Genomic DNA, 22,619 nt, shown 5'->3' with positions numbered 1-22,619 from the left:
ATCGAGCAGAACTTGAGACATCTTGTCGTTCACGAGACGGAGAACTTGCCAACACTCCTTTTCAAGGGTCATTACTTTTAACAGTAACAGTGGTGGAATGTAACTCATTACATTGACTCAAGTGTACTGCACTTATGGGCACATTTGAGGTACTTGTACTTTGTTTGACGAGTTCCTACTTTATCCTTCTGCTTCAATACTGTACTCATTGCTTCGCTATGACATCATTTGTCTGACAGCAGTGCAGATTAGGGGTTGCACATAAATATCAGAGCAAACATGATACATTTATAATGTGCAATGCAATTTAAAAACGTGAAAGCAGGCCCCGCGACAGGACATGTTGTTAATTCATTAAATATTTACATCCTCTAGAACTAATGACCCCAAACGACTCGAGAAAATAATGCGCTCTTTAGCCAATAAGACAACTTCCTCGTGATTAGAATATGCAGCACATGTAATATTCTGCTTTTGAACTTGATTTATAAATCATTCAAAGACCTTTATACTTGTTTGTCTATTTTAGTTTCCTCGTCCTTATTTCTTTACTTGTTTGCTGCATCTAAAATATGAAAAAAACATTTTAATAGTAAAGAGACTCCACTTTAAACTTACATTGAAATACCCATTTGAATTCACTATATATATATATATATTAAAATATACAGCCAATAGAATTATGCTATACTATCTCTTATATTACAATATATTATAATTTTTTTCTTACAAAATACAGTACGTTTTTGATAAGTGCAATAATAACAATAACTACAACAATAATAATATAATATTTAGTTCAATCCAGAGCAGCTATATCATAAAAATGATGCTTTCATATTGATTAATCAGTAATAACAAATATTAGTACATCAGTATAACAGTATATATAGCCATTTTCCTGCAGGTACAGTCACCTTTACTTCAAGTGCTTCACATTTTCATGATACTTTTGCTGCCCTTTTAATGAAGTAGGTTCCATATGTTTTTTGGGGGGGTTTGTTTTAAAGTGTTCTGGTCAAGAGGTTAAAATCCTCTGGTTGAAGCACTGCGGTGAAAACCTAACTTTATACTGCTGCACCTCCCAGCAGACACCAGGGGGCGCTGAAGCCTCTCCACAGCAGAGTGTGCTGCTGCTGCTGCATGTGGCTCCGACAGTGTGACAGGTCTGAGCTGAGCTGCCCCCTCACTGAGTTGTGCGCCCTAATCAGAAATGACTTATTTTGAGCTCGCGGTGCGTAAAAGCGCAAAGAGTGAGACTCCCGGTGGCTGCGCATCATCAGACAAAGACAACAACACGAACACGAAGTCAGGTGCGTGTTCAGAGAAACTGGCCCTGACGCGTTATTTGCATGGATCTTGTTTATCTGCAGCAGATACACTGCAACATCTAAAAATGTGGAGAAAGAGTTCAGAAAACACATTTTTTTCCAGATGTGCTTGGATGGTTGTTTCCCCCCAAGAAAGGCACCTCCAGATGTTTAAATATGCAGCAGCTGTAATGAAATAAATAAACGTTGCTCATGACGTAGCCTGAAATTATTTTTTTCTAAAAGGGAGGTGTTTGCTCATGTTTTTCCTCCAGATAATGAAAAGCAATTTTGATCCAGGTATTGCACGGAGCCCGTGCACGTGTATGAGTCACGCAAGATGCTCATCTCCTGAGGTTCAACTCCAGCAGCAGCAGCAGCAACAGCGTCACTCAACCACTGTGTTGCCCACACACAGAGAGAGAGAGAGAGAGAGAGAGAGAGAGAGAGAGAGAGAGAGAGAGAGAGAGAGAGAGGGAGGAGGGCGCCGCTGGATCCAGTCTCTTCGCTGATCACTGTCATTGATCGTCGGGTGCGTCCCCGGAGGATCTCCCCAACCCACACCCACCTCCATCCCAGGGTGCGGAGGACCGAGGGGGAGAGACACAGAGAGAGAGAGAGAGAGAGAGGAGAGAGAGAGAGAGAGAGAGAGAGAGAGAGAGAGAGACCGCTGTGGCCGCAGATGACACGCAGGAAAAAGTGTGTGGGCGGATGAGGAAGTTCACAGCTCGGATTGATGGTTCCACACCTACTGTACTGGGCACTTTTACGCAGCAGCGGCGGCAGCAGCACACGCCGGGGTCTCGAACCACCGATTCATTGTGATCAGAGGGGATCCGCGCATGGGAAAATGACAATCAAGTTTGTGGTCATCCTCTGCACACTTCTGCTCGTCCGGGGCGCGCGGTGAGTCCGATCATCTTCTTCTCCCGCTTGTTATTGTTCCTCTGCAGCTTCAAAAGTTGAGGATTTAATGGCAACACCAGCGCTTTGTTATGTGAATGGCTGATAAGGGCTTTCCCCGCACGCACACGCACACGCACACACACAGAGACAGACACACGCAGCAACCATTTACTGCTGCGCCTCAATACAGAGTCTGGGGTCTGACAATCATTTGCAAAAAGGGGGTGGGGGGTTAAATTCAGATATTACATCATTGCATGCACCCACAAAGTTTCCACGACCAGGGTGTTTATTACAGGGGGCGCTAACGTGACTGACGACCCCCCCCTCCCACTCCTCCCACCTCCCCAGGTCTGATCTACTGGAATATGGCGACGACGACGAAGATCAACACGATACCACCGTCAATCAAATGCTGGTGCCCAGGACGCACCAGGAGGATGCCACACTCATACTGAACAACCTGCTGAAGGAATATGACAAGACGCTGCGGCCGGACATCGGAGGTAAGGCTAGTTGAATAGAGAGAGAGAGAGAGAGAGAGAGAGAGAGAGAGAGAGAGAGAGAGAGAGAGAGACCAGATGTAAAGAAGTTTAGAGCTGATGGTGCTGAACTGGGCTGTTGATCTGTCACTGGTGCGGAAAGATCCTGGAACTTGGATGAATGGATCTGTCCACGGCCCTGAATCATCCTGGTTTTAGTTTCCGTGGTGCTGAGACATACTGGTTACATGCTGTTGGAATACACTGGTCTGGATTTCAGCTGTCCATGGTTCTAAAGGACCCTGGTTAGACTAGGAGCTGTCCACGGTGATACTGGTTTGGAGTGTAGCTGCCTGTGGTGCTGAATGTTGCTGCTCTGTAGTGGATCTGTCCATGGTGGTGAAACATAATGGTTTGGAGTGTAGCTGTCCATGGTGCTGAAATATACTGGTTTGGAGTGTAGCTGTCCATGGTGGTGAAACATACTGGTTTGGGGTTAAGACGTCCATGGTCCTGAAAGACCCTGGTTAGAATTGGAGGTGTCCATGGTGTGGCCATGAAACATACTGGTTTTAGTGTAGCAGTCCGTTGTCCTCAAAGATCTGTAGTGGATCTGAAATTCCCTGGTATGGATTTGAGCAGTCCATTGTCCTGATAGTGGTTTAGAGTGTCCATGGTTTTATAATGCACTGGTTTGGGTTTGGTGATGGTATAAAGGCCCGCTGGTTTGGGCTTTACTAGACTGGATTTGAGACGTCCATGGTCCTGAAAAATACTGGTCCATAGTGGATCTGAAATCTACTGGTCTGGGCTGAGATGAGCTGAAACCAGAAGCTAGGATCACGATCCACCTCATGTCTCCTCGATCTCATTGAAGCATAATGATCTTTACACTGACCGAACACTGAGTGATTAAAACCCTGCCTCCATTTTTCAAATGGCTGCAGCTTCCCATCAAAACCAAAATGTTTTCACATGTCATCTCCAATGATGAAGGTTTCCCACATGAATCTCTAGTGGATGAAACCTTGAAAACATCTTTTATCGAGTGTCCATCAAAGCGTACTGCACATATACAGAAAATCAGTAAAAAGGATAAAAAAGCCAGTGCTGTTATTGGCAGTGGTTCTGCAGGCTGGTGCCATTAAAGACGAGAGCACAACAGGATGATGTAATAAAAAGAGCGGCAGTCAAACCTCAAAGGAGCAGAAAGGAGCATTGATGCAACAATTCTTCCACCTCAGTCACGCATGACAACTTTTGTTCTCAGATATTTTTACTTTCTTTTGTTAATGTCTGTCATTTCAAGTTTTTTGTTAAACGCACGACAGAAACGTATAAAGGTCTCACTTTGTCAACATGCACAGATCCTGAGGTATTTATATCGTATATATATATATATATCGTATATAGCTCCCTCTTACATATCATGTATATGGCCTCCTCTTACATATCATACATGGGAGGTTGTGTGTGTGAGGTTGAGGGCCACAGCTTGAGTCCAGAACCTGCTCTGATTGCTGCCACATCATTTCCACGGCGCTTACAGAAGGAATCAGAACTCACGGGGCTCCTCGGAGTTGGAGGGTAAAATGCCTTCCTCGCAGATGCAGGGCGGCCGGCTGCTAATCAAAGGGTTATTGGTTTGATCCCCGGAGTGTTCTCAGCGGTGGGCTGCCGACTAGAAAAGTTTCCTGTGCCGTCGACTACAGTCTCATTTATTGTTACCGCCGCTTTTCAAGAGCGATTTGGAGAAATCAAGGCGGTAGCTATGTGGCACGTGAAGTGTGCCGACTAGTGAAGTGGTAATCACTCGGGTTCAGTATAATGTTGGAGAGATGTGTATATTAGTGCTCTGTTCCTGATTAAATGCATGAAATCAGACTTCCCTGTGCTCTGGAGCAAAGCTCGGAATGTCAACCAGCATTGACCACGACCTTCTCTTATTAAATGTATGAACAAGACGGTACATTTGCATCTCGGTGAGAAAATACACAGAGACATATACTAACTGGGATAATCCTCAATGCAACTGCAGACTAAACATTCATGCAGGCAAATATGAACACGCAAACATAAAAAATACATATTTTTACATTCAGTGGGATCTCATTTGCCAATTATCTGATTCTATCTAATGTCCAATGGGCATAAATGTCCATACATCTGCATAGAAATTGTAAAAGACGACACATTGTAAATCCAAATCTAACCGGAGAATCATCCCGTTTTTATTTTCGTAGTAATCCCTGGGAACATAGTGAACAAACGCTGCTACTAGCTGATTGGGCATAACTTTAAATAGAGCCACTTTGCCGAAAAACTTCGCCATGTGGACTGGAGTAGCCTGGGAATCGAACCACTGACATTCAGGTTAGAGGACGACCCACATCCGTCTGTTCTGTCCCCTTCAACCCCCAAATTATGGGACCTGTTGTTGCATGATTAACCTCAAATCAGAGTAATAGGAGGTAAAAAAATAACTTTTTCATGTTGTACTATCGATACACGAGTAAAAGATGTTTGTCTTGTGTTCACCCCACAGTATCAGACTCTAAAACACCGTAGCATCTGTTTTTATTTTTCTTATTTTCCAATTTACTTCTGCTTTGTTAAGAGTTTATTTTTTCAGGCATTTCTTTTTTTTCCCGTGGAGGCAGATTTCTGCATTTACAATCAGCAGCGTGCCCACGAATCAGACCACTAGTTGATCGACTGGTATGTGCAAATCATTCGGGAGCTGCTCTACTCTAAATTCTGGAATAAATGTTTTTGTTGTGGTTGCTTCTTAGTTATTTATTTATTTTACACTTTGGATGCTGCTCTGTTTCCTGCAGCTCACTGCGACACTGTCTCTCCCGTCTCCTCACCTACACCCTGACACACGTGCCCATCAACACATGCTGAGGAGGAGTTCGACAACTCCACACAATTTACAGGTTTCTTACAGGTTTGTGTGCGACAGGAAGGGGAAATAAATCAGAAACTACAAGTTGGATCGTGAAAACAATTTGAGGGTGTGAACGTAAAAAAAGAGGTCCACCTACCGGAGCCCTTCATCTGTACTTGAGACTTGTGGCTTCGGGCTACTTTAGCTGCTACTAGCTTTACGACCATTGCATTGTGGGTAATGCCAGTTTTGATGTTTCTGGCTCTGCTGCGTCCACTTGTCTACCTTTAAGAAAAAAAACATTAATTGGGGGTGAATAACGTACATACAGAACACAAAAAAACTATTTTGAAATATTTAGGGGACTGAAATCTATGAGTGTGCGATGATGCAGCTTGTTAGAAGGTCAGGGGGACGTTGGGCCTTGTAATGGAGAAGAAAGTACAATGGTGTGGATACACTCAAGTACTTTTCAGGTAGTATTCGGCTGGTTTTCCACCACTGAGAATAACATTACACGTCTCTTGATGATTGGCAGTGGGGCCTGTTTGCCACTAATCTCTGTCACTCAGCTGCAGGACTCATGAGCTTGTTTATTAAGTCTCAGTCTGACGTGACACTCTGCACCTCGATGCTGCCGCTGCAGAGTCAGGGAGTCGTTTGTGATGGTTTCAGTTTTCCACCGACTTCCTACAACGGGCTCTGGTGGGAGCACTTATCTCCAGATCATTAAGAGTTGTGTTCTTAGGTTATTTAAAAGGACCAAGCTCCAGCCTTTCACCGGCAATACGCTGGTGGGGGTTGATTCTTTCTTTCCCACCGGCAGCTCGGCTCAGAGTGGCAGTTCTCCTCGTGCTGGGGAATCTCCCTCCAGCTCTGCCTCAGTAATTAAGGATGAAATTTTGATGAGATCCAGTTGACAAACCCCAGAATCGTCCATGAAATGTTAATGTTGGAGCAGGATAGTGCGAGGGAGTGGAAACACGCGTGTGTGTGTGTGTGTGTGAAAAAGACATATGGACACAGACACGCACACGGAGGGACACACACTCAAAAAGGTACACACTCGGAGATGACGCTGAGTCAAAGACAGATCTGGGACATTTAAAGCATTGTGGAGAAAAAAAAGCGGGTTCAGTTGAGAGCTGCTGCAATGACTCTCTGAGAAACACAAACACACACACACACACACACACACACACACACACACACACACACACACTAACAATAACAAGACAGTCAGCTACTGAAGTCAGAACAGTGGGCCTCATTTCTGAGATATACCTGGATTTTGTCTAAATCAAAATTATCCTGTTTACACACACACACACACACACACACACACACACACACACACACACACACACACACACACACACACACACACACACACACACACACACACACACCCTCTTCTCTTTGCCTGTGTTTTTCTTGAATTGCGCACTCCTCTCTCGTTTGTGCTTGTTTATATGCTGCTGGCTGTGGAACCAGAAAACATACTGTTGTTTTTAAAGCATATCAGAGATTCTTCTGTGTTAATTGGTCCGTGCATTTAGAACTGAGAAGTGTGTTTGTGTCTCACAGCGAAGAAGCTCCTTCGGCTCTTTACGCTACAATCGAGTAGATTGTTGTGCTGTGAAATTCCACTGTACAAGATTAGATATACATTTTATTAATTTCATTATCTAGTAATTTCAGGGCTGTAGGTTGGAGCTGTGAAGATTAAATATCAGAAACACTACAGATCAACAACAAACAGCTCAAGTGGGAGAATCACAATCCTAATGAATAAGGTAACACTTGTTCCACTTGAATGGTTCAACCTTCTGCAGTTATTAGTCTATTTCACATTATAATAGAAGAGGTGGTGACAGCTACTGTTGCTTTCACACATGAAGTTTGGACATTGACTTGTCCGAGTCAGCCTAACACGTGACGGATGTGAAAGGGAAGAAAACAAATGTTTACGGATGAAAAAGGAAAGAACGAGATTCGAGAGCTATTGAGGAGGAAGGCCACGGGATTTATACGTCACGTCCCGCCTCCTACAGGCTCCACCCCTCGCCTGAACTTTCTCGTCTGACCCGGAGAATCTCCTGCAGCGTTCTTCATATGTGAAAGACAAACTGTGGAAAATGTTCGGACCCAACTGTCCATTCCTTAAGTTCATGTTTATGAGAACGGCCTCATGCCTCCTCCTAGCTTTAGCATTTAGCATAATCAGCTGCCCATTCACTTTAATTTGATTATTATTTCACAGGAGTCGTTAAAACAGGCAAACGGTTCAACTCAGTTCCACGACACTGATGCAAAATGTGGAAGTAAAAAAAAAAGCCAACTGTAGAAATCCGAGATACCGAATAACAAGGTTATTATCTTAGTTCCTGTGTTTGTTTTCCTCCCCGTCTCTTCCAGGCTTGCGAAGCGAGCACTCAGCCTAATCTTCATATAAAGTGGGTGACTGGTCCACTTGCGAAAAAGCGACCCAGATTTCCCCCGAGCAGAACAAGTGTTGAGTCTCACCTTAAACGATAAGAAGCAGTTCGCCTCAGATGAAGATGAGATGCTTTTGTGTCCCTATTGTGTCACTTTCCTTTTGGATTCTGAGTGTGATCGGCGTGCGCGGTTCTGTGTGATCCTCGCGTGCGTGCAAGTGGCTTTGTGTGCGCTAGCCAGGGAATCGGGGACGAAGTGGGCTGGAGAGCGAGGCTCTGTGGTGATGTGGGCTCCACAGCCACGCACATTCAGAGTTTGGAAGTCTGCAAGATTGAGTTAAGTTTAGGTTTGAGCCAGATTCTAAAAATACACAAGTCTGCCAACAAATTAAAAAGCACATTTAAGACAGATTAAAGTCTGTGCCCACGAGAACTGAGTCAACAAACGTACAGACAGAGGCTTTAAAAACCTGCAACTGGGACACACACAGTTTATCTGAGGCCAGCGCCTCTTGCACCAGGAGCACATCGGGGGGACTCAGTGGCTTTGGACCAAACCCAAAAGTTTAAGTACATTTCAATTACATTTTTCTCAAAGATGGTTTCTTTAATTTTAGATAGGTACATTTGATTTTAAATTTTTCTTATTATTTGCAGAAGAAAGTGGAGATGCCACGTCCATCTGTATCAACAGGCTCGGACACTGACAGGAGCACTGACACGTTACTGACTGATTCCACGAGTGGCTCTCATCCACATATAATAACTTTATTCAGTTGTGCGTCTCATCGCTGCTGTTCCAGCTGCTGATCATGTTAATCCTCGTTTACAGACACCACAGTGGGTCTTTCCAGGAAAAAGCCTCTGTTACACAAGAAGTGGTCCATGTTAATGTTTCACAGGCAAATAGACAGAAGTAGAATTTGCTGAAAAGACAAGGAACGAGTCCCACTGACAGAAAAAAGCCAAAGAGAATCCAAACCTCAAGATTCATTTCAAATTCCCTGACTTTTTCTTTTTTTTAGAAACCACCGAATTCTAAAACATCTCAAACGTATCGGCTTTAAACTCGGGTCCATTTCATCCCTCATGCAAATACCGACGAACCTGACAGCTCCTCAATACGACCGGGCTGCTAATCCAGTTGCTGCTTGTTCTGCGATCACAGCCGGCGACTGTGACTGAAGGCTGTAATTGTCCATAGCTAACAAGCTATTGATCGGCGCCGACTGACCAGGTTGCTGCAATCATATCGGCCATTATTGCCTCGCTGAATATGTCTGGCGCTCACAATTATCTCTTGTGGGTGGAGCGAAGAGGGAAAAGGACTGCGTGTGCATCTCAATAGGAGAAGTGTCGTTTCTGTGACACCAACAAGCAGCTGATACCCGACTATGTTTCACACACAATCTACAGTGCACGAGCCACATGTGTGCGTTCGCGTGTTCACTACCGACAAGGTCTTTGATTCAGATAAAAGCCAGGTGTGTGTCAGGAATAGAAAGCAAAGCAGCTCAGAGATCATGGGTTTGCAGCTGTTTCCTCTCTTGTCTCCGTCTGTTTCTCTCTCTCTCACTCTATTGTCCCCCCATGTCCTCCACAATCCTGCCTTTACTTCCCCTTGTCAACCTGCCTCCTCCTCACCATCACTGACTGCAAAGTGCGACGAAGAGTTTTTGAGATCCATGTGAAAGATTGTATTTAAATGTCCTAGCTCCAATTCATAAATCACTTGAGGAGAAGCATGAATGTGGAGGATGGGACGTCAATGGTGCAACATTCGGTTTCACTAGATTCTGCTTATTTTCCTCACCAGTTTACGTCAGGAGCTGCATCTCCCGCTGGTTTCATAAAAGATTCAGAAGCATCCTTTATTTTACTAAAGCAAAATCTGCTTTGAGAGATCTTAACTTTATATCCCAACATTTCAATCGTCAAATAGGATAATATTAATATCCATAACATATATATCTAACCCAAAGGTAGTGGAAGTGCGGTGCCCTTTAAAGTCTCCATCCACGTGTTGCCTTATAATTGGATGATTGGTGAACACTCAGCACACTTATGGTTTTGTTTCTTGGCTGAATTAAGTGCAGAATTTTCCCTGCAAGTCAGTCAGTGTGAGGTATTTTCCACATCGAGCGCAGAAATAATTAAACCCTGTGATATGAAGCATATTTCTGGGACTTTTTTCGGCTTTTGTTAATGGTGTTTCTCCGAGCTTTGGGCCGGTATGACATCCCATTAGTCTTGGCACTCGACAAACTCCAAAAAGTTGTGTTTTTGTGACTGTGACTGGAAAGCACAAGCCGCCGCTATTTTGTGCAAAAGACACGATTGTATTTTTCCTATTTCCCTGAGTAGCTTCCATCAGCTGATGCGGCTTTGATGCTCTTTGATCTGGGAATCGAAAAGATGAATCTTTGCCTGAAAAGGTGATAACTCACAAACAGAGGTGTGTTTTAGGGTTGAGTTGCCCTTCACTAATGAACACGAGTGCGTGCGGCTTCTTCATAAGATCACAGAGTGTGCGAGCTCCCTCTCCATCTCACACTCGCTGTGTTTTGCTTCAGTTTCCTCTCCTGCATTTGAATTTCTACCGTTCACACGATCAACAACTCAGGAAAGACACATTTTAAAAAACGAAATAACGGCAAGCGAAGCCTCATTTGAATGTAAAAACATGCATCCAGGCTCATTCTGAAAAGCTGCGTGGACCTATTTTCTAATTGTCAATTTTCTGAGCGAAAGCATAACGTTGGAATCATTAGATACAGTTAATGAATTGGCTTAATATTTTCTTAACAGGGCATCAGTCTCATCATGTAACTACTCAGCTGGATCGAAATCAGCCCGAGAATATGAGGAGGTAATTAAAATGAATTATCCGTCGTCATTTGAATTAAATAAAACTGGTGTTTACGACAAGAGAGGACACCAGTTTAAAAATCCCACTGATGAGCTCTCACCCTAAACCACATCGTTCATTTACTCATGTTAACTCTGAGACGACAGTGGAATACTGTAGATTTAGGGGCCGGTTGAAGATTTAATTATGTGGACGTATGAATTAATCAATGGATGTAAAAGCAAGTTACTGTGATTCTTTAAAATAAAAAAAGCCATAATCTGCAGCCATAATTTTACCACCAGACTTTCATGGCCCCCAGAGGATGACTCCCTAGGATTACTCTCTGGCGCCACCAGCAGTCAAATGTTTGGCTTTAGGTTAACCATCTCATCATGGTTCCCAGTTGATTCATCACAATGATGATGGTGATTTCTTTACTTTTCAACCAGAGTGTCCCTGGAGTCTGTACAGTGCAACTAAATACAAAAATAATGAAGATTTTATCTGCTAAACATCAGCGTGTTACCATCGTTGGTTGTCATGGTGACACAGTCGTCGTCTGTGTGCAGCAGGAACACAACCCACCCACAAGCTGCAGCTGCACCGTGTGACGGCCACAGTCTCACATCCAAACCACTACTGCACTGGTTTGCTGTCAAACTAAGTTCATTCATTTTCTCGCCTCCTTCCTTTTACCACACAGGTCGATAACATTTGCAGTGGATGGATAAAAACAGTTTGTTTCTGCTGTTGAGATTTGTCTGAAATTTGTCTTTGGATTTGTATTCGTGTCATTTCCACAACATCCTCGTGTTTCTTATTCATACAACTTTTTAACAAACAATGGCAATCTCCTCGTCGTCTTTTTTCTAATATGCACGTGTGGAATGTGTGCACGTCCACTGGGAGACTTCATCAAGCTGCAGTGGCAGGAAGACGTAAAAACTACATTAACTGCAAAACACCTAGAAAAAATGTTTTTATACCAAAGTCAAGGTCTCATTTTTTCAGTGAGTTTGTTTTTTGACGCTGTAGAAACAGGGTGAAACGTCTTGATTGACAGCTGACTCTCTGACTTACGATTGGCTGAGGGCGTGTACCGGTGGGATCTCGCCACCACGGCTCCGCTCAGTGTTTGTATCCGGGATCTTTTCGGCTTCATTTCTGGAAAGTGGGAAGAAGTGGAGCCACTTCGTCCATCTTCATGTACAGCCTGTGTCTATTTAGGCAAATAGATCATCACTGGATACTCTGTGATCTGTGACCTCTCCCAGATCTAATCTGATGTAATATTCAGCTCAGTGCTGCTTAAAAGAAACACCACCTAAAAATCCGCTGAGTTCCCGCTGTAGTAAAATAGTTGCCCTTTCCACCCCCCCGCCTGTGATCTTTGCCGGTTGTGGGGCTGACTCAGTCCTTGGCAGGCCTCCTCTCCTTGATCCTCACAGACCTGACACTTGGCACGGCGCTGACACCTCAACAGGTTGAGAGCACAATTCCCGGATGAGCCGCCCAGAGATTTCAAGTCCGGCGATGTTTCATTAGTTGAAGAGGAGTTTAGAGTCCTGGCAAACGCTCGCGCTCTCGTCTTAAAGAAGCCGGGGAAGCCGAACTGACATTCACCTGCGGGGAGGAGAAGCAGGAACACCTGACACACACACACACACACACACACACACACACACACACACACACACACACACACACACACACACACACACACACACACACACACACGGTGCACATGCATGGATACACTTGCACACAGACAAGCTGGCGGATGGAGTAACCTTTGATGAACTGTATGAAGCAAATTCCTTTGTTAGTTTGTTTTTCTGTGTTCATGAGGTTAAATAGTCCTCAGATTTATACTCAAATCTTCAGGAATTGTAATTAGTTTAAGTATTATTTTCTTTATTATTATTCTTGGGTGACATTTTGTCTTTAGTATAAATTGTATAAATTATATCGGCTTTTCATCAAATGTCATTTGACTTCCTCAGCTGACGACTTCACTTCCTGACAAGCAGCATATTAAATGCTTGATGCATTTTTTTTATGTTGATAGTGATATCATTTCTTCTATGGGATATCACGTTGCCATGGTGACATCTGCCTGTGTGTCAACAGGCATTGTGGTTTCATTATAACTTGTACTTACAGACACAATCATAATATTATATTTTAGAGCAAATCAATTAGCAAATCAGTGAGAATTTCTACACCTCGTTAAGGGTTAACAATGTGAAGCTTCCTGCCCAGTGCACACAAGTATGTCTCATAGTTCCTGTGTTGTTTTTTTTAATAAACACACAAAATGTTTAATGAGGTAAACAGAAGGTCTGAAGACGATATTTGGCTTCTCTTAAAAACGATTAATTCATCTCCAAAGGGGGCTTATGGAGCTCATCTTTTCATTTCTTCGGCGTTGCTGTGTTAATGGGAAACCCCAAAAGGATGAAACGATACTCCGATCGGAAAGTGAAGTGCATTAGGTGGTAATAAGACCAACCTGGCTCTGGATCATGGCCGACACGTCCCCCATCCCTGTGAGCTCTAACCATTTAATCGATTTCCATCTGTGGCTCCCGTGTCCCCTCCAGCCAAAGAGCCGGTGTTTAGCCATGGACAGGGGGGGGGGGTTGGCAGTTTGCACCTGCGCGGTTAAGCCAAGTGAGGAACAAACGAGAGAGAGAGGGGCCATTTTGTTCGAGCAGTCCCAATGTTTGTAAAGCTTCTCTTGTGATTCTGTCGTTAGATCTAATGGAAGATTTTAATGTTTAACATGAAGATAAATCAAACTAAAGTGCAGATTTTGACCCGTTTGCTCAAGTTATCATCATCATCACCGGCATGAGATACAGAAAATATAGCCCATGCACTCTTCCCTCATAGTGTCCCGTTTTAAAAAGGAAAAGTACATAACTGAATATAATGGACTAAACAATGGACGTGTGTTTTTCTTACATATAGACATTCGTCCACTGGAAACCACCTTCAAACTCCCTGTGTGCACAAACCTAAAGAATATTACATCAACCAAGGAGGTTATGTTTTCTTCAGCGTTTGTGAGTCGATTTCTAACAAATTTTGTGGAGGGGTGGAGCTTGACCCAAAGAAGAAGCCATTAATCATTTTTAACTGGATGTGTTTGTAGTTAGAGCGGGGGGTATTCGTGTCACCACCACACAACAACAACAACAACAGGCAAGAAGAATAAAAATCGTATGAATAATTTGTACGTCTTGTCAGGTGCTGCTTCACCACCAGCAGAATTTACACCTTGGGTGTTATCCATTATCCAGTTGTCCAGCAGAGGGCAGCATTCTAAATACTAATTATTGCCATTAGTTTTAATAACTATGTGCAGGGAAGCAATTTCCTTTCCTGGACTTGGAGATGCATTGATGGAGCCAAAATAAAACAATGTGTCCAATCATAGCTTGAGGGTGGAAACTCTCATTGCAGACACAGATGTACAGTGGTGTCCACGCAGCTGGTCGTCCCGCTGGAAACTGTTTTAATGTGAAACGCCATCTGCTCCCGGCCGTGATTGGACGCTTGATTTGTTTTTCCTTCGTTTTTTCATTTTGGTAAGAACAGAAAAGTCCCCTGCACCTCCTCACGCTGTGTAATTCTTCTATTTCTAACTTTTTTAAAATCCTGAGGCACCTTTTTCCAAAAAGTAACTTCTACAAGCTCATCCTCCACGTTAGCTTGTTTCGTTTCAGGCAACTTCCATTGCTGTGATTGCACCTGGGGAGCGGGACATGCTGCATAATTCATTGTTTACCTGATGGACACAGAATCTAATCAAATCCTGAGGATGTCTCCAGTCGTGATGGGCGACGGCGATTTTTTGTTTCCCTCGTGTTAAACTGACAAAGTTGCCTGTTCACTGAGGACTTCCCTCCTCCGCCAGTCTCCTGTCAGTTTAACGATATGTTTGGGAGTGTGTGACTAAAGCAACTAATATTCCGTCTCTTCCCCTTTTCAAAGAGATTATGGCATTAACCTCTGTCGTGGCAGACACCCAAGCACTATTAGCATTATTATAAATAGATGCTGTTGTGATTCTTAACACAGTTTCCTGGGATTAGCCCGAGTCGAGCCAAAAAGCTGCCTATTTGCTTCTGTTTGCACCGTAATCTTTCTACAGAGTGTTTGGACAAAGTCGCTGTTATTTCAGCGGTGGCTCACATTCACTTTCCATTCAGTCCAACTCGCAAACTAATTAATACAATAAACGGAGGATATGCTTGTAATTTACCAACGATAGCAGGTACACGCAAAGTGGTTGTTGTGATTATTTCATTATTGTCGAAGTATTAATGGGAATTGAATTGGGAGATGATTTCCACAACGCCCTCCTCGCTGCGTGCACAAATGTGTGTGCTTGTGTTTGACAAGGATCCCCTGGCCCCCCCTCCCCTATTTTGCTGAGTGATTGCATGCTGCTGATTCACAAGCACTGAGACCTTTGCCTTTGCTTGCTTCTCATTAAACCCTCTGCAGAATTGAAATACTTTCCTTTCCCTGATCTGTTATATTAGATTTAGGGACCTGAATGCAATGTGCTACAGTACAGTCTGTGCTCAGTCCCCCCCCCCCACACACCTACACAGTCCAACCACAAACACACAGGCACGGCTCACGCCCACGCAGCAGGTCAATATCTGTCTGATGGGCGAGTCTTTTCATTAAGACTTACATAACTTTTTTTCTTCAGGCTTTCATGAAAGGAATATATGAGTTTTTATCCTCAGAACACCTGAGGTCGTCTTTTATCTCCAGACGAGTGTTTCTGTAACATGTGCTCTCACTCTGGGTAATAAAACAGCCGCACTCCTCTATTTAAATAATGTTTGTTTATACAGGGGAGATTTGCTGAGCAGACGCATGGCAGCAATATCCTGCTTCATATTAAGTAGATATACAGTTTGCACAGGGCCGAGCAGCTCGAGTGGACTTCTCAGGCAGTGGATCAACATTAACGAGGACGGGATGTGCAGCAGTTTTCTACTTCAAATTCAATCAATAAAAGTTTCTAATGATAATAACAATCGGAATCCAAAGCTGAGAGCTTTACAGGAGGTTTCAGCTCAATGACAGTTGTGTCATAGTGTTTGTTTCACAGCAGGCAGCTGCTTTCAGTGAATAAAACCCACCGTACAGTACCTGCTCAGCACTAAACAGGAGACTGATGCACTCAGCAACATTCTCGAGAACGAAATGAAGCTTTGAGCCGATAAAGAGCCGGGCACTTCCCTCAGGAGGAGACCAAAACAGAGCTAAAAGAGAGGGAATGTTGGCTCTTTTTCTAGATTACTAGGTTTATGTGTGAAATAAACACGAGAATACCAATATAACAGGATAAGCTTGGTATCAGAATCCATCTCAGATATCCCACCAATGGTTCTGTGAGTCTCTGCTGCTTGCCCAGCAACTGCTCAGAGCCAAGAAATCCTCTGATCAGGGAGCTTTAGAGCTTTGGGCAGATTCTGCTGCCGTCTGACTGGGCCAGGTTCACGTTCCACCCTGTTTCCAGTGTTTACACAGCCAAGCTCACAGAGCAGTGAAGATCATTGATAAAAATTGGGAAATGGATGAGAGGCTTCGTTTCACTGCTCAAAAGAATCTAATTCGTCTAATTATTCAATACTCACATCCTTTGTGTTTTCAGAAACATAAATCATTTTAGAAACTTTCGGTGATTCTGCTGTACCTGTAGTATCTGCCAGAGGGGGTGGAGTTCAGCGGTAGACCTCATCTGCGTTTGACGGACGACAGTTTCCCCCCGTCGTCGGGCGGCTGCAGCTGATGTCCCTGTCGGCGCTGCAGATGGCTCACCGTCGCTCGTCCTGGGAGCGCGGCGCTGCTGAAATGTACAGATGTGGGTCAGAAAGAATTGGCAAATAAATTTCTAGCCCCATCGCTTTCTGGGGGAACCAGATGGCTGCTGCTCGCCACACGCAGGAGGCAGTTTGAGTTATTTAAACATTCCTCGGAGGAAGAAATAGTCAAAATGGTGGAAGTGTGTGAAGGACTGCTATTTATAATTTTACTTTTTTTTTATTCCACACACGAGTTTTAATGTGACTGAACTCTCTTACTACCTATCATCTATTATTACCATACTATCTTATAATGAACAAGATTGTCTGAGCAGTATTAGGCTGACAAAGTATAAGTACATCTTAGAGAGATGCACAGACGTACAAATACATGATTTACATCTAAATATTTACAGTAATTGTTTCATGCACACATCTCCCTACTATTTTATTTATTTCACTTCTGTCGAAATGACTGTCACACATGAGGGGGCAGAATATTACAACCATCAGAGTCTAAACATGCTCCCAGTCTCAATTTCAATCTCATTACGTGCAAGTCTGTGAATGCATTCTTTGAGCGGAACAAATAAAACCAACGTGTCTGCAGCCACTGGTTTATTTCACCATCTGTGTCTCTAGTATTTTAAAACCAGTACCAGAAGAACCTTCGTAAAAATGGTCCTCAATCGGTCAAGTCCTTCAGCATCGTCTGTGTTTTCTGGTGCTCCTCAACAGTTTTGACATTTTTCTGCAATCAAAAGTTAGTGTGTGTGTGTTTGTGTGTGTGTGTGTGTTTGTGTGCGCCCAGGGAATCTGTTGTTTTGCCAGTGTGTGGTGGAGCGCCATGCCGGCTGGAAAGGGCTGTTTCCTCCCAAGTGGAGCTGGTGCAGTCACATACATAATGATGAAGTGCCACTGTGCTAGTCCCATCAACACACATAGACCTGTGAAACACAGGCAATAAAACGGTCTCTAGCTTTTTTTGCTCTTTGGAAGCTTACACATCAAATCCAAGAGTTTCAGGAGCTGACAAATAAGGGCTGCGTGGCCTACTTGTGATTACCACTAGGGGGCTGACACCAGAGGGCCTGACACAAATAATCCTGTTGTTTCACTTCTTGCTTACACGAGTTCTTTGGTGCTGAATGAGGCTTTGATTACAACACTAGCGTTGAGCACAGATGAGCCTTTACCGGCTTCCATCACCATGGTAACTCGGGCTCCGCCGCTCACCTCAGAACCTCAGAACCCGTCCACAACTCAACTACTGACCAATCAGATCACAGGAAGGAACTGAAGTGTTTGCAATAAAGAACGAAGTGATAAAGAGTAATAGATCTTTTTATTGATCAGTGGAAATACTCTGGTTTTAAGCAAACAGAGGGATTTTATCACTCCGAGTAACTACATAATAACTGTTATTGCTTCATTTTAATTGAAGTTTCTTTGGTTCCCGACAGGATTTCTGACAGTGTTGATTTTCTTTAACTTTCATTATTTTCGCCGCAGCTCAGGACAACACAAGGAGAAAAGAAAAACCAAAGCCTCTGATGTGTTTAATTAGAAAAATGATCCACGCACTGTTAAACGTTTCCCGTGATTATAAACGAACATTTCAGTCCGATTAACCTCATCAGACAATAACTGCTTCTCTCCTCTCGCCTGTATTCTACTTTTATCTGTGTCACACTTTCATAACAGTTTATTCATCATCAGACAAAAGAGCAAAGATCTTCAGCTTATTTTTTTATAAACATACTGAGCCGGATTGGATTCCTTCTCTATTCTAGTTATGTGATCATATACTATTACCACACCCATCTTTGAACTCTGAGCTCAACTACACACTTGTAAAATGTCAGGAATGTGAAGCTGTGACATGTTGACACACACAAACACACACACACACACACACACAAGGTGAACACATGCTGCCGAGGCTGGTAACAAGGGAACAGGGCGGTCATGCATGAGTCGATGTGCGATTACAGTGGATGGCATGGGCCGCAACGGAGTACGGAGCGATGGATTACAGAGGCTGCCGACTACATCCTTGTGCGCTTGTATCTGACTTGAACTGTGAAAGCCATAGCTGTGACTTAAAGGGAATAAACGAACAGAGCCGTGCAGACTGTGGTGCTCACACTGGAATAATCCAAGTGCAGAAATATTCATCCCGAGCAAAGACAGTCGATCATGTGGCATATTGTAGGAGCAGCACTCTCCCATTGGAGGGTTACACAAACATTTGAAGTGGCTTCATCAAGTGTTTCACAGGATTAATAGGCTTATCGTGCAGAAACTGCAGAAGCAGGGAAGATAGTAAAAACTTTTCAGGCTCGCCGGCAAACTGGGCAACAAATCCAAAGGTCACAGTGCCTTCATTCATTTTAGGAGTTTTGGCGTGATTACAAAATATCGTCAGCGATGCCGAATAACTCGAATAAATGGAGATGCTGCTCTGTTTGTGGACAATCTGTAGTGAATGTGAGGCAAAGACACAGTGTTCCAAATGTTTCCTTTAGCTGTTACCATTTAATATTTAAACTGAAACCTAATTAACATTATTAACTGTCGAAAACATGATTTAATGGAAAAAACTGCAGAAATCCCACTCGAGTCAGATAAATGCTTTCATCTCAGGGTTTTGTTTTACATCCAGATTTAATTCAGCTACTTCTTCATTTAGTTGTTAGGGACAACATTACATTTCGAATTATTTCATAAAAAATGTATATTGGTAAATTAATAATAGCTGGGGCTACCTCCAGAAATCTCTAATTTACTATAGCTGTGTTGCTTGAGCTGTCTAGTTAGTGCATTGTGACGACAGCTCCAACATTATTACATTATTGATTCTATTCTAAATTTTGTCCAAATATCACGTAGTTGTTGCATTTTGGATGTAATTTCTTCAGGCAAGTAGCCTGGAAGCCTAAAGTACAGTAAATAACTGTTAATAAAGAAGTGACGAACAATGTCACGGCACATTTATTTTGTGAGTGACTCTGAAGATGAAGGCGACCCCTTGAGACGGCAGCTGAGGGCTGCGCTGCTCCTGGACAGTACGTCTTGGACACTCAACATATGGAGGTTAAAAGGTCAGCAGGGATGTGTGTGTGTGTGTGCGTGTGTGTCTGTGTGTGTGTGTGTGTCCGCCAGGGCTCACAATGTGGGCTGCATTTGTCATGCCAGCCAGGCCAAGCAGGCATAAAAGCCATCTCTGCTTAATCGAGGCCCACAGGGTAATTCGGTAATGCAGATGGGGCCTGTCATGCTTTTCTGAAAGGAAGACGAGGAGGTGGAGGAGGAGGAGGAGGAGGAAGATGAATTCATCAGATAATAGATAGATAGATAGATAGACAGACAGACAGACAGACAGACAGACAGACAGACAGACAGATAGATAGATAGACAGATAAGACAGACAGACAGACAGACAGACAGACAGACAGACAGACAGACAGACAGACAGATAGATAGATAGTCTGTGTAAAATGCTTCTTACAGAGACACAGAGTGTGATGTTCTCTTGTGATTATCCACTGTGGAGTAAATTAAGGACAATTCCCTTCAGGTTGTCCCAGTTTCCCGACACTGCAGACCTGCTCGTCTGAAACACGTCAGCTCCCCGCCCCGTACATTCACTCCTGTGGTTGTCCAATTTCCTCCATTTCCACCGAGGATGTCTCTCACAGGAGGGACGGTCGTTCTCGTTGTCCCCTCGGTTTCCACTCGGTGTTTCCGCCACATAATCCCAAAATATTCAGATGAGCTGGACTCGTCTGCTTTATTGTTTATCCTCTCCTGGTGTCCTGGGGGTTTCCCAGTGAATGCTGGAAAACGCTCCAGCCCCTAGTCATCCTCCGTGAACAATGAATGCATCTCATTTATTTCTCTGTAATTTGTACATTATGGGTTTGTATTGTCCCATTCGCCTTCAATGCCAGATTTACAAAAAAATGGAAAATAAAGATTGTACTCGGAGGCTGAACATGGGCCTGATGCCCGGTACCAGTGCCAGACAGTCTTCAACAGAAGGGTTGTGAAGCCAACAGAAGTTCCTGCAGTGACTTAAAGAAGGATTTGAAAGCAGCGATCAACACATTTCCTGGCACAAGGGTAGCGCAGGGTCAGAATATCTCCAAAGAGACACAAGCTGTTTCCAGACATGAATTCTGGAAAAATGTCCGGTAATTGGCTCTGGTCATGTCACATATTAAGAACGCAGCAGGAGAATTTACGCATCAGACGCGTTCAGAACAACAGGAAAATGGGCAGAACACTCAGGTGAGGGGCGGCGCTGCAGAAGAGCAGCGAGGAGGAAGGACAGAAGGTGTAAATCACCAGAAGGTCTTGATTCTCGTCGTCTTTCCAAGTCGACAAAAATGTCTGGACTTCAGTTCATGTCTGAAAGCAGCTATTGATTCAGCTGTGTGGAAAAAAAGGGTAGAAATTAATTTTTCAGATTAAATATACAGATTTACTTTTGAATTATTCAGTACTGATCCTTACAACCCCGAGATAAATCTTTACATTTGTGCATTTGTGTGTTTTTAATGGCGACTTTGAGTCAAGTTACTTCACTACAGGCTATGAACTGTGGTTAGTCGAGTCTGGTTACTTTGAAGGGACGTTCCCATCGATGAAAGGGATCTGAGACACTTTAATGTGAGTAGAGGGGATAATACCACACATTTGAAGCTGTGCAAGTTGAGGGAACAGTGTGTGGATTCTGCTAGAGTCAGTCGGCCTCTGCCAAGAAGCTAACACCAGCTAGCAGCTGTCTGCAGATATCAGGCTGACATCTTGGCAACACAAACACTGCAGATGAATTAGTGAGCAGACTTTCTGGTTCTGGCCTGTCTGGGCCCAAAATGATAAATAATGTGGAAATCTACTTAGTTGAAGCATCAGCTGCCGACAGTCGTGTGTAGCTGTGTGGGCTCGCATTGATTTTATACGATCTCAATCCTATCAATCCTTGGTCCACATACTGTATATCTGGGAAATGTGTTTACAATTGAGCTGATGATATTCACTTCTTGTTTAAGACGAAGTTAAGCTGAAGATTCTGAGAAGAACTGTACAACCAGGAACGAGGAACCGATCGTGGTTGCCAAGATATTTCTGAAAATGAAGAATTAGAGACGTCGGGGGTTCATCCTCTGACAAGCTTGAATAAATGTTTAGTAAACGTCTGCCATCATACAGTATGTTGAGCTATCTCAGAGGATAAGTGGACGCTCTCACGGTGACACTAGAAGAAGAGTCAAGGGTTCGTAAAAGATTCATCTCCTTGGGCACTTCTACATAATCTCATGCTAATCCGTCCCACAGCTTCATCGGTAGTGAATGCTGATGTCTTGAATTCCCAGTGAAGATGGTAGAAAACATATCTGTAGGCACAGTACGAGCTGAATTACAGGCACACAAAAAAAAACACCACAACCTCATTGTTGTGCCTCATTGTCCAGTTGGTGGAGCAGAACATGCCGTTGGAAGTGAGTCAATGCCTCCCAGCCGGCCTCCACCAACCAAAACTGTTTGCATCAGTGGGCCAAGCACAGCAGGTCCCTGGGACACACCGCTCGGCTCTGCACACACCAACACACCCACATGCCCTTCAGTGCATTTTCATTTACATCACACAGCACGTGACTGTAAGGAGGCTAATAACTAGAGAATATCGATATGATTAAGTCTTCATGTAACGTTGGGTCATGGATTCGTTAACATGTGACAACAATATTGTTAGATTACATGCAAACCTGCCTTCTGTGTAATGCTCTTAATTGGCAGTGCTGGTGCCTGTGCACACCCCAAACAGCCACGGCTTCAAATTAAAGTCGATTTCTTTTTTTCAACCTCTACCCAAATGATTCATGTGAGAACATTTTCTCCT

At 43.6% G+C, this 22,619-nt stretch overlaps 1 protein-coding gene across 1 annotated transcript in view; it reads left to right on the top strand.

The window, feature by feature from the left end:
- The first annotated feature begins 1,783 nt into the window (after positions 1-1,783).
- Positions 1,784-22,619, top strand: part of LOC118103137 (gamma-aminobutyric acid receptor subunit gamma-3) — a 61,791-nt gene continuing 40,955 nt past the window's right edge. Inside the window, exons 1-2 of the mRNA XM_035149742.2 lie at positions 1,784-2,216; positions 2,568-2,722. Coding sequence (XP_035005633.1) covers positions 2,047-2,216; positions 2,568-2,722 — 325 coding nt within the window. The 5' untranslated portion in view covers positions 1,784-2,046. The remainder of the gene's footprint in view (positions 2,217-2,567; positions 2,723-22,619) is intronic.

Source organism: Hippoglossus stenolepis, chromosome 24, assembly GCF_022539355.2.
Source record: "Hippoglossus stenolepis isolate QCI-W04-F060 chromosome 24, HSTE1.2, whole genome shotgun sequence".
In the NCBI taxonomy this organism is placed as follows: Eukaryota; Metazoa; Chordata; class Actinopteri; order Pleuronectiformes; family Pleuronectidae; genus Hippoglossus; species Hippoglossus stenolepis.
This window is presented reverse-complemented; position numbering and strand designations above follow the sequence as displayed.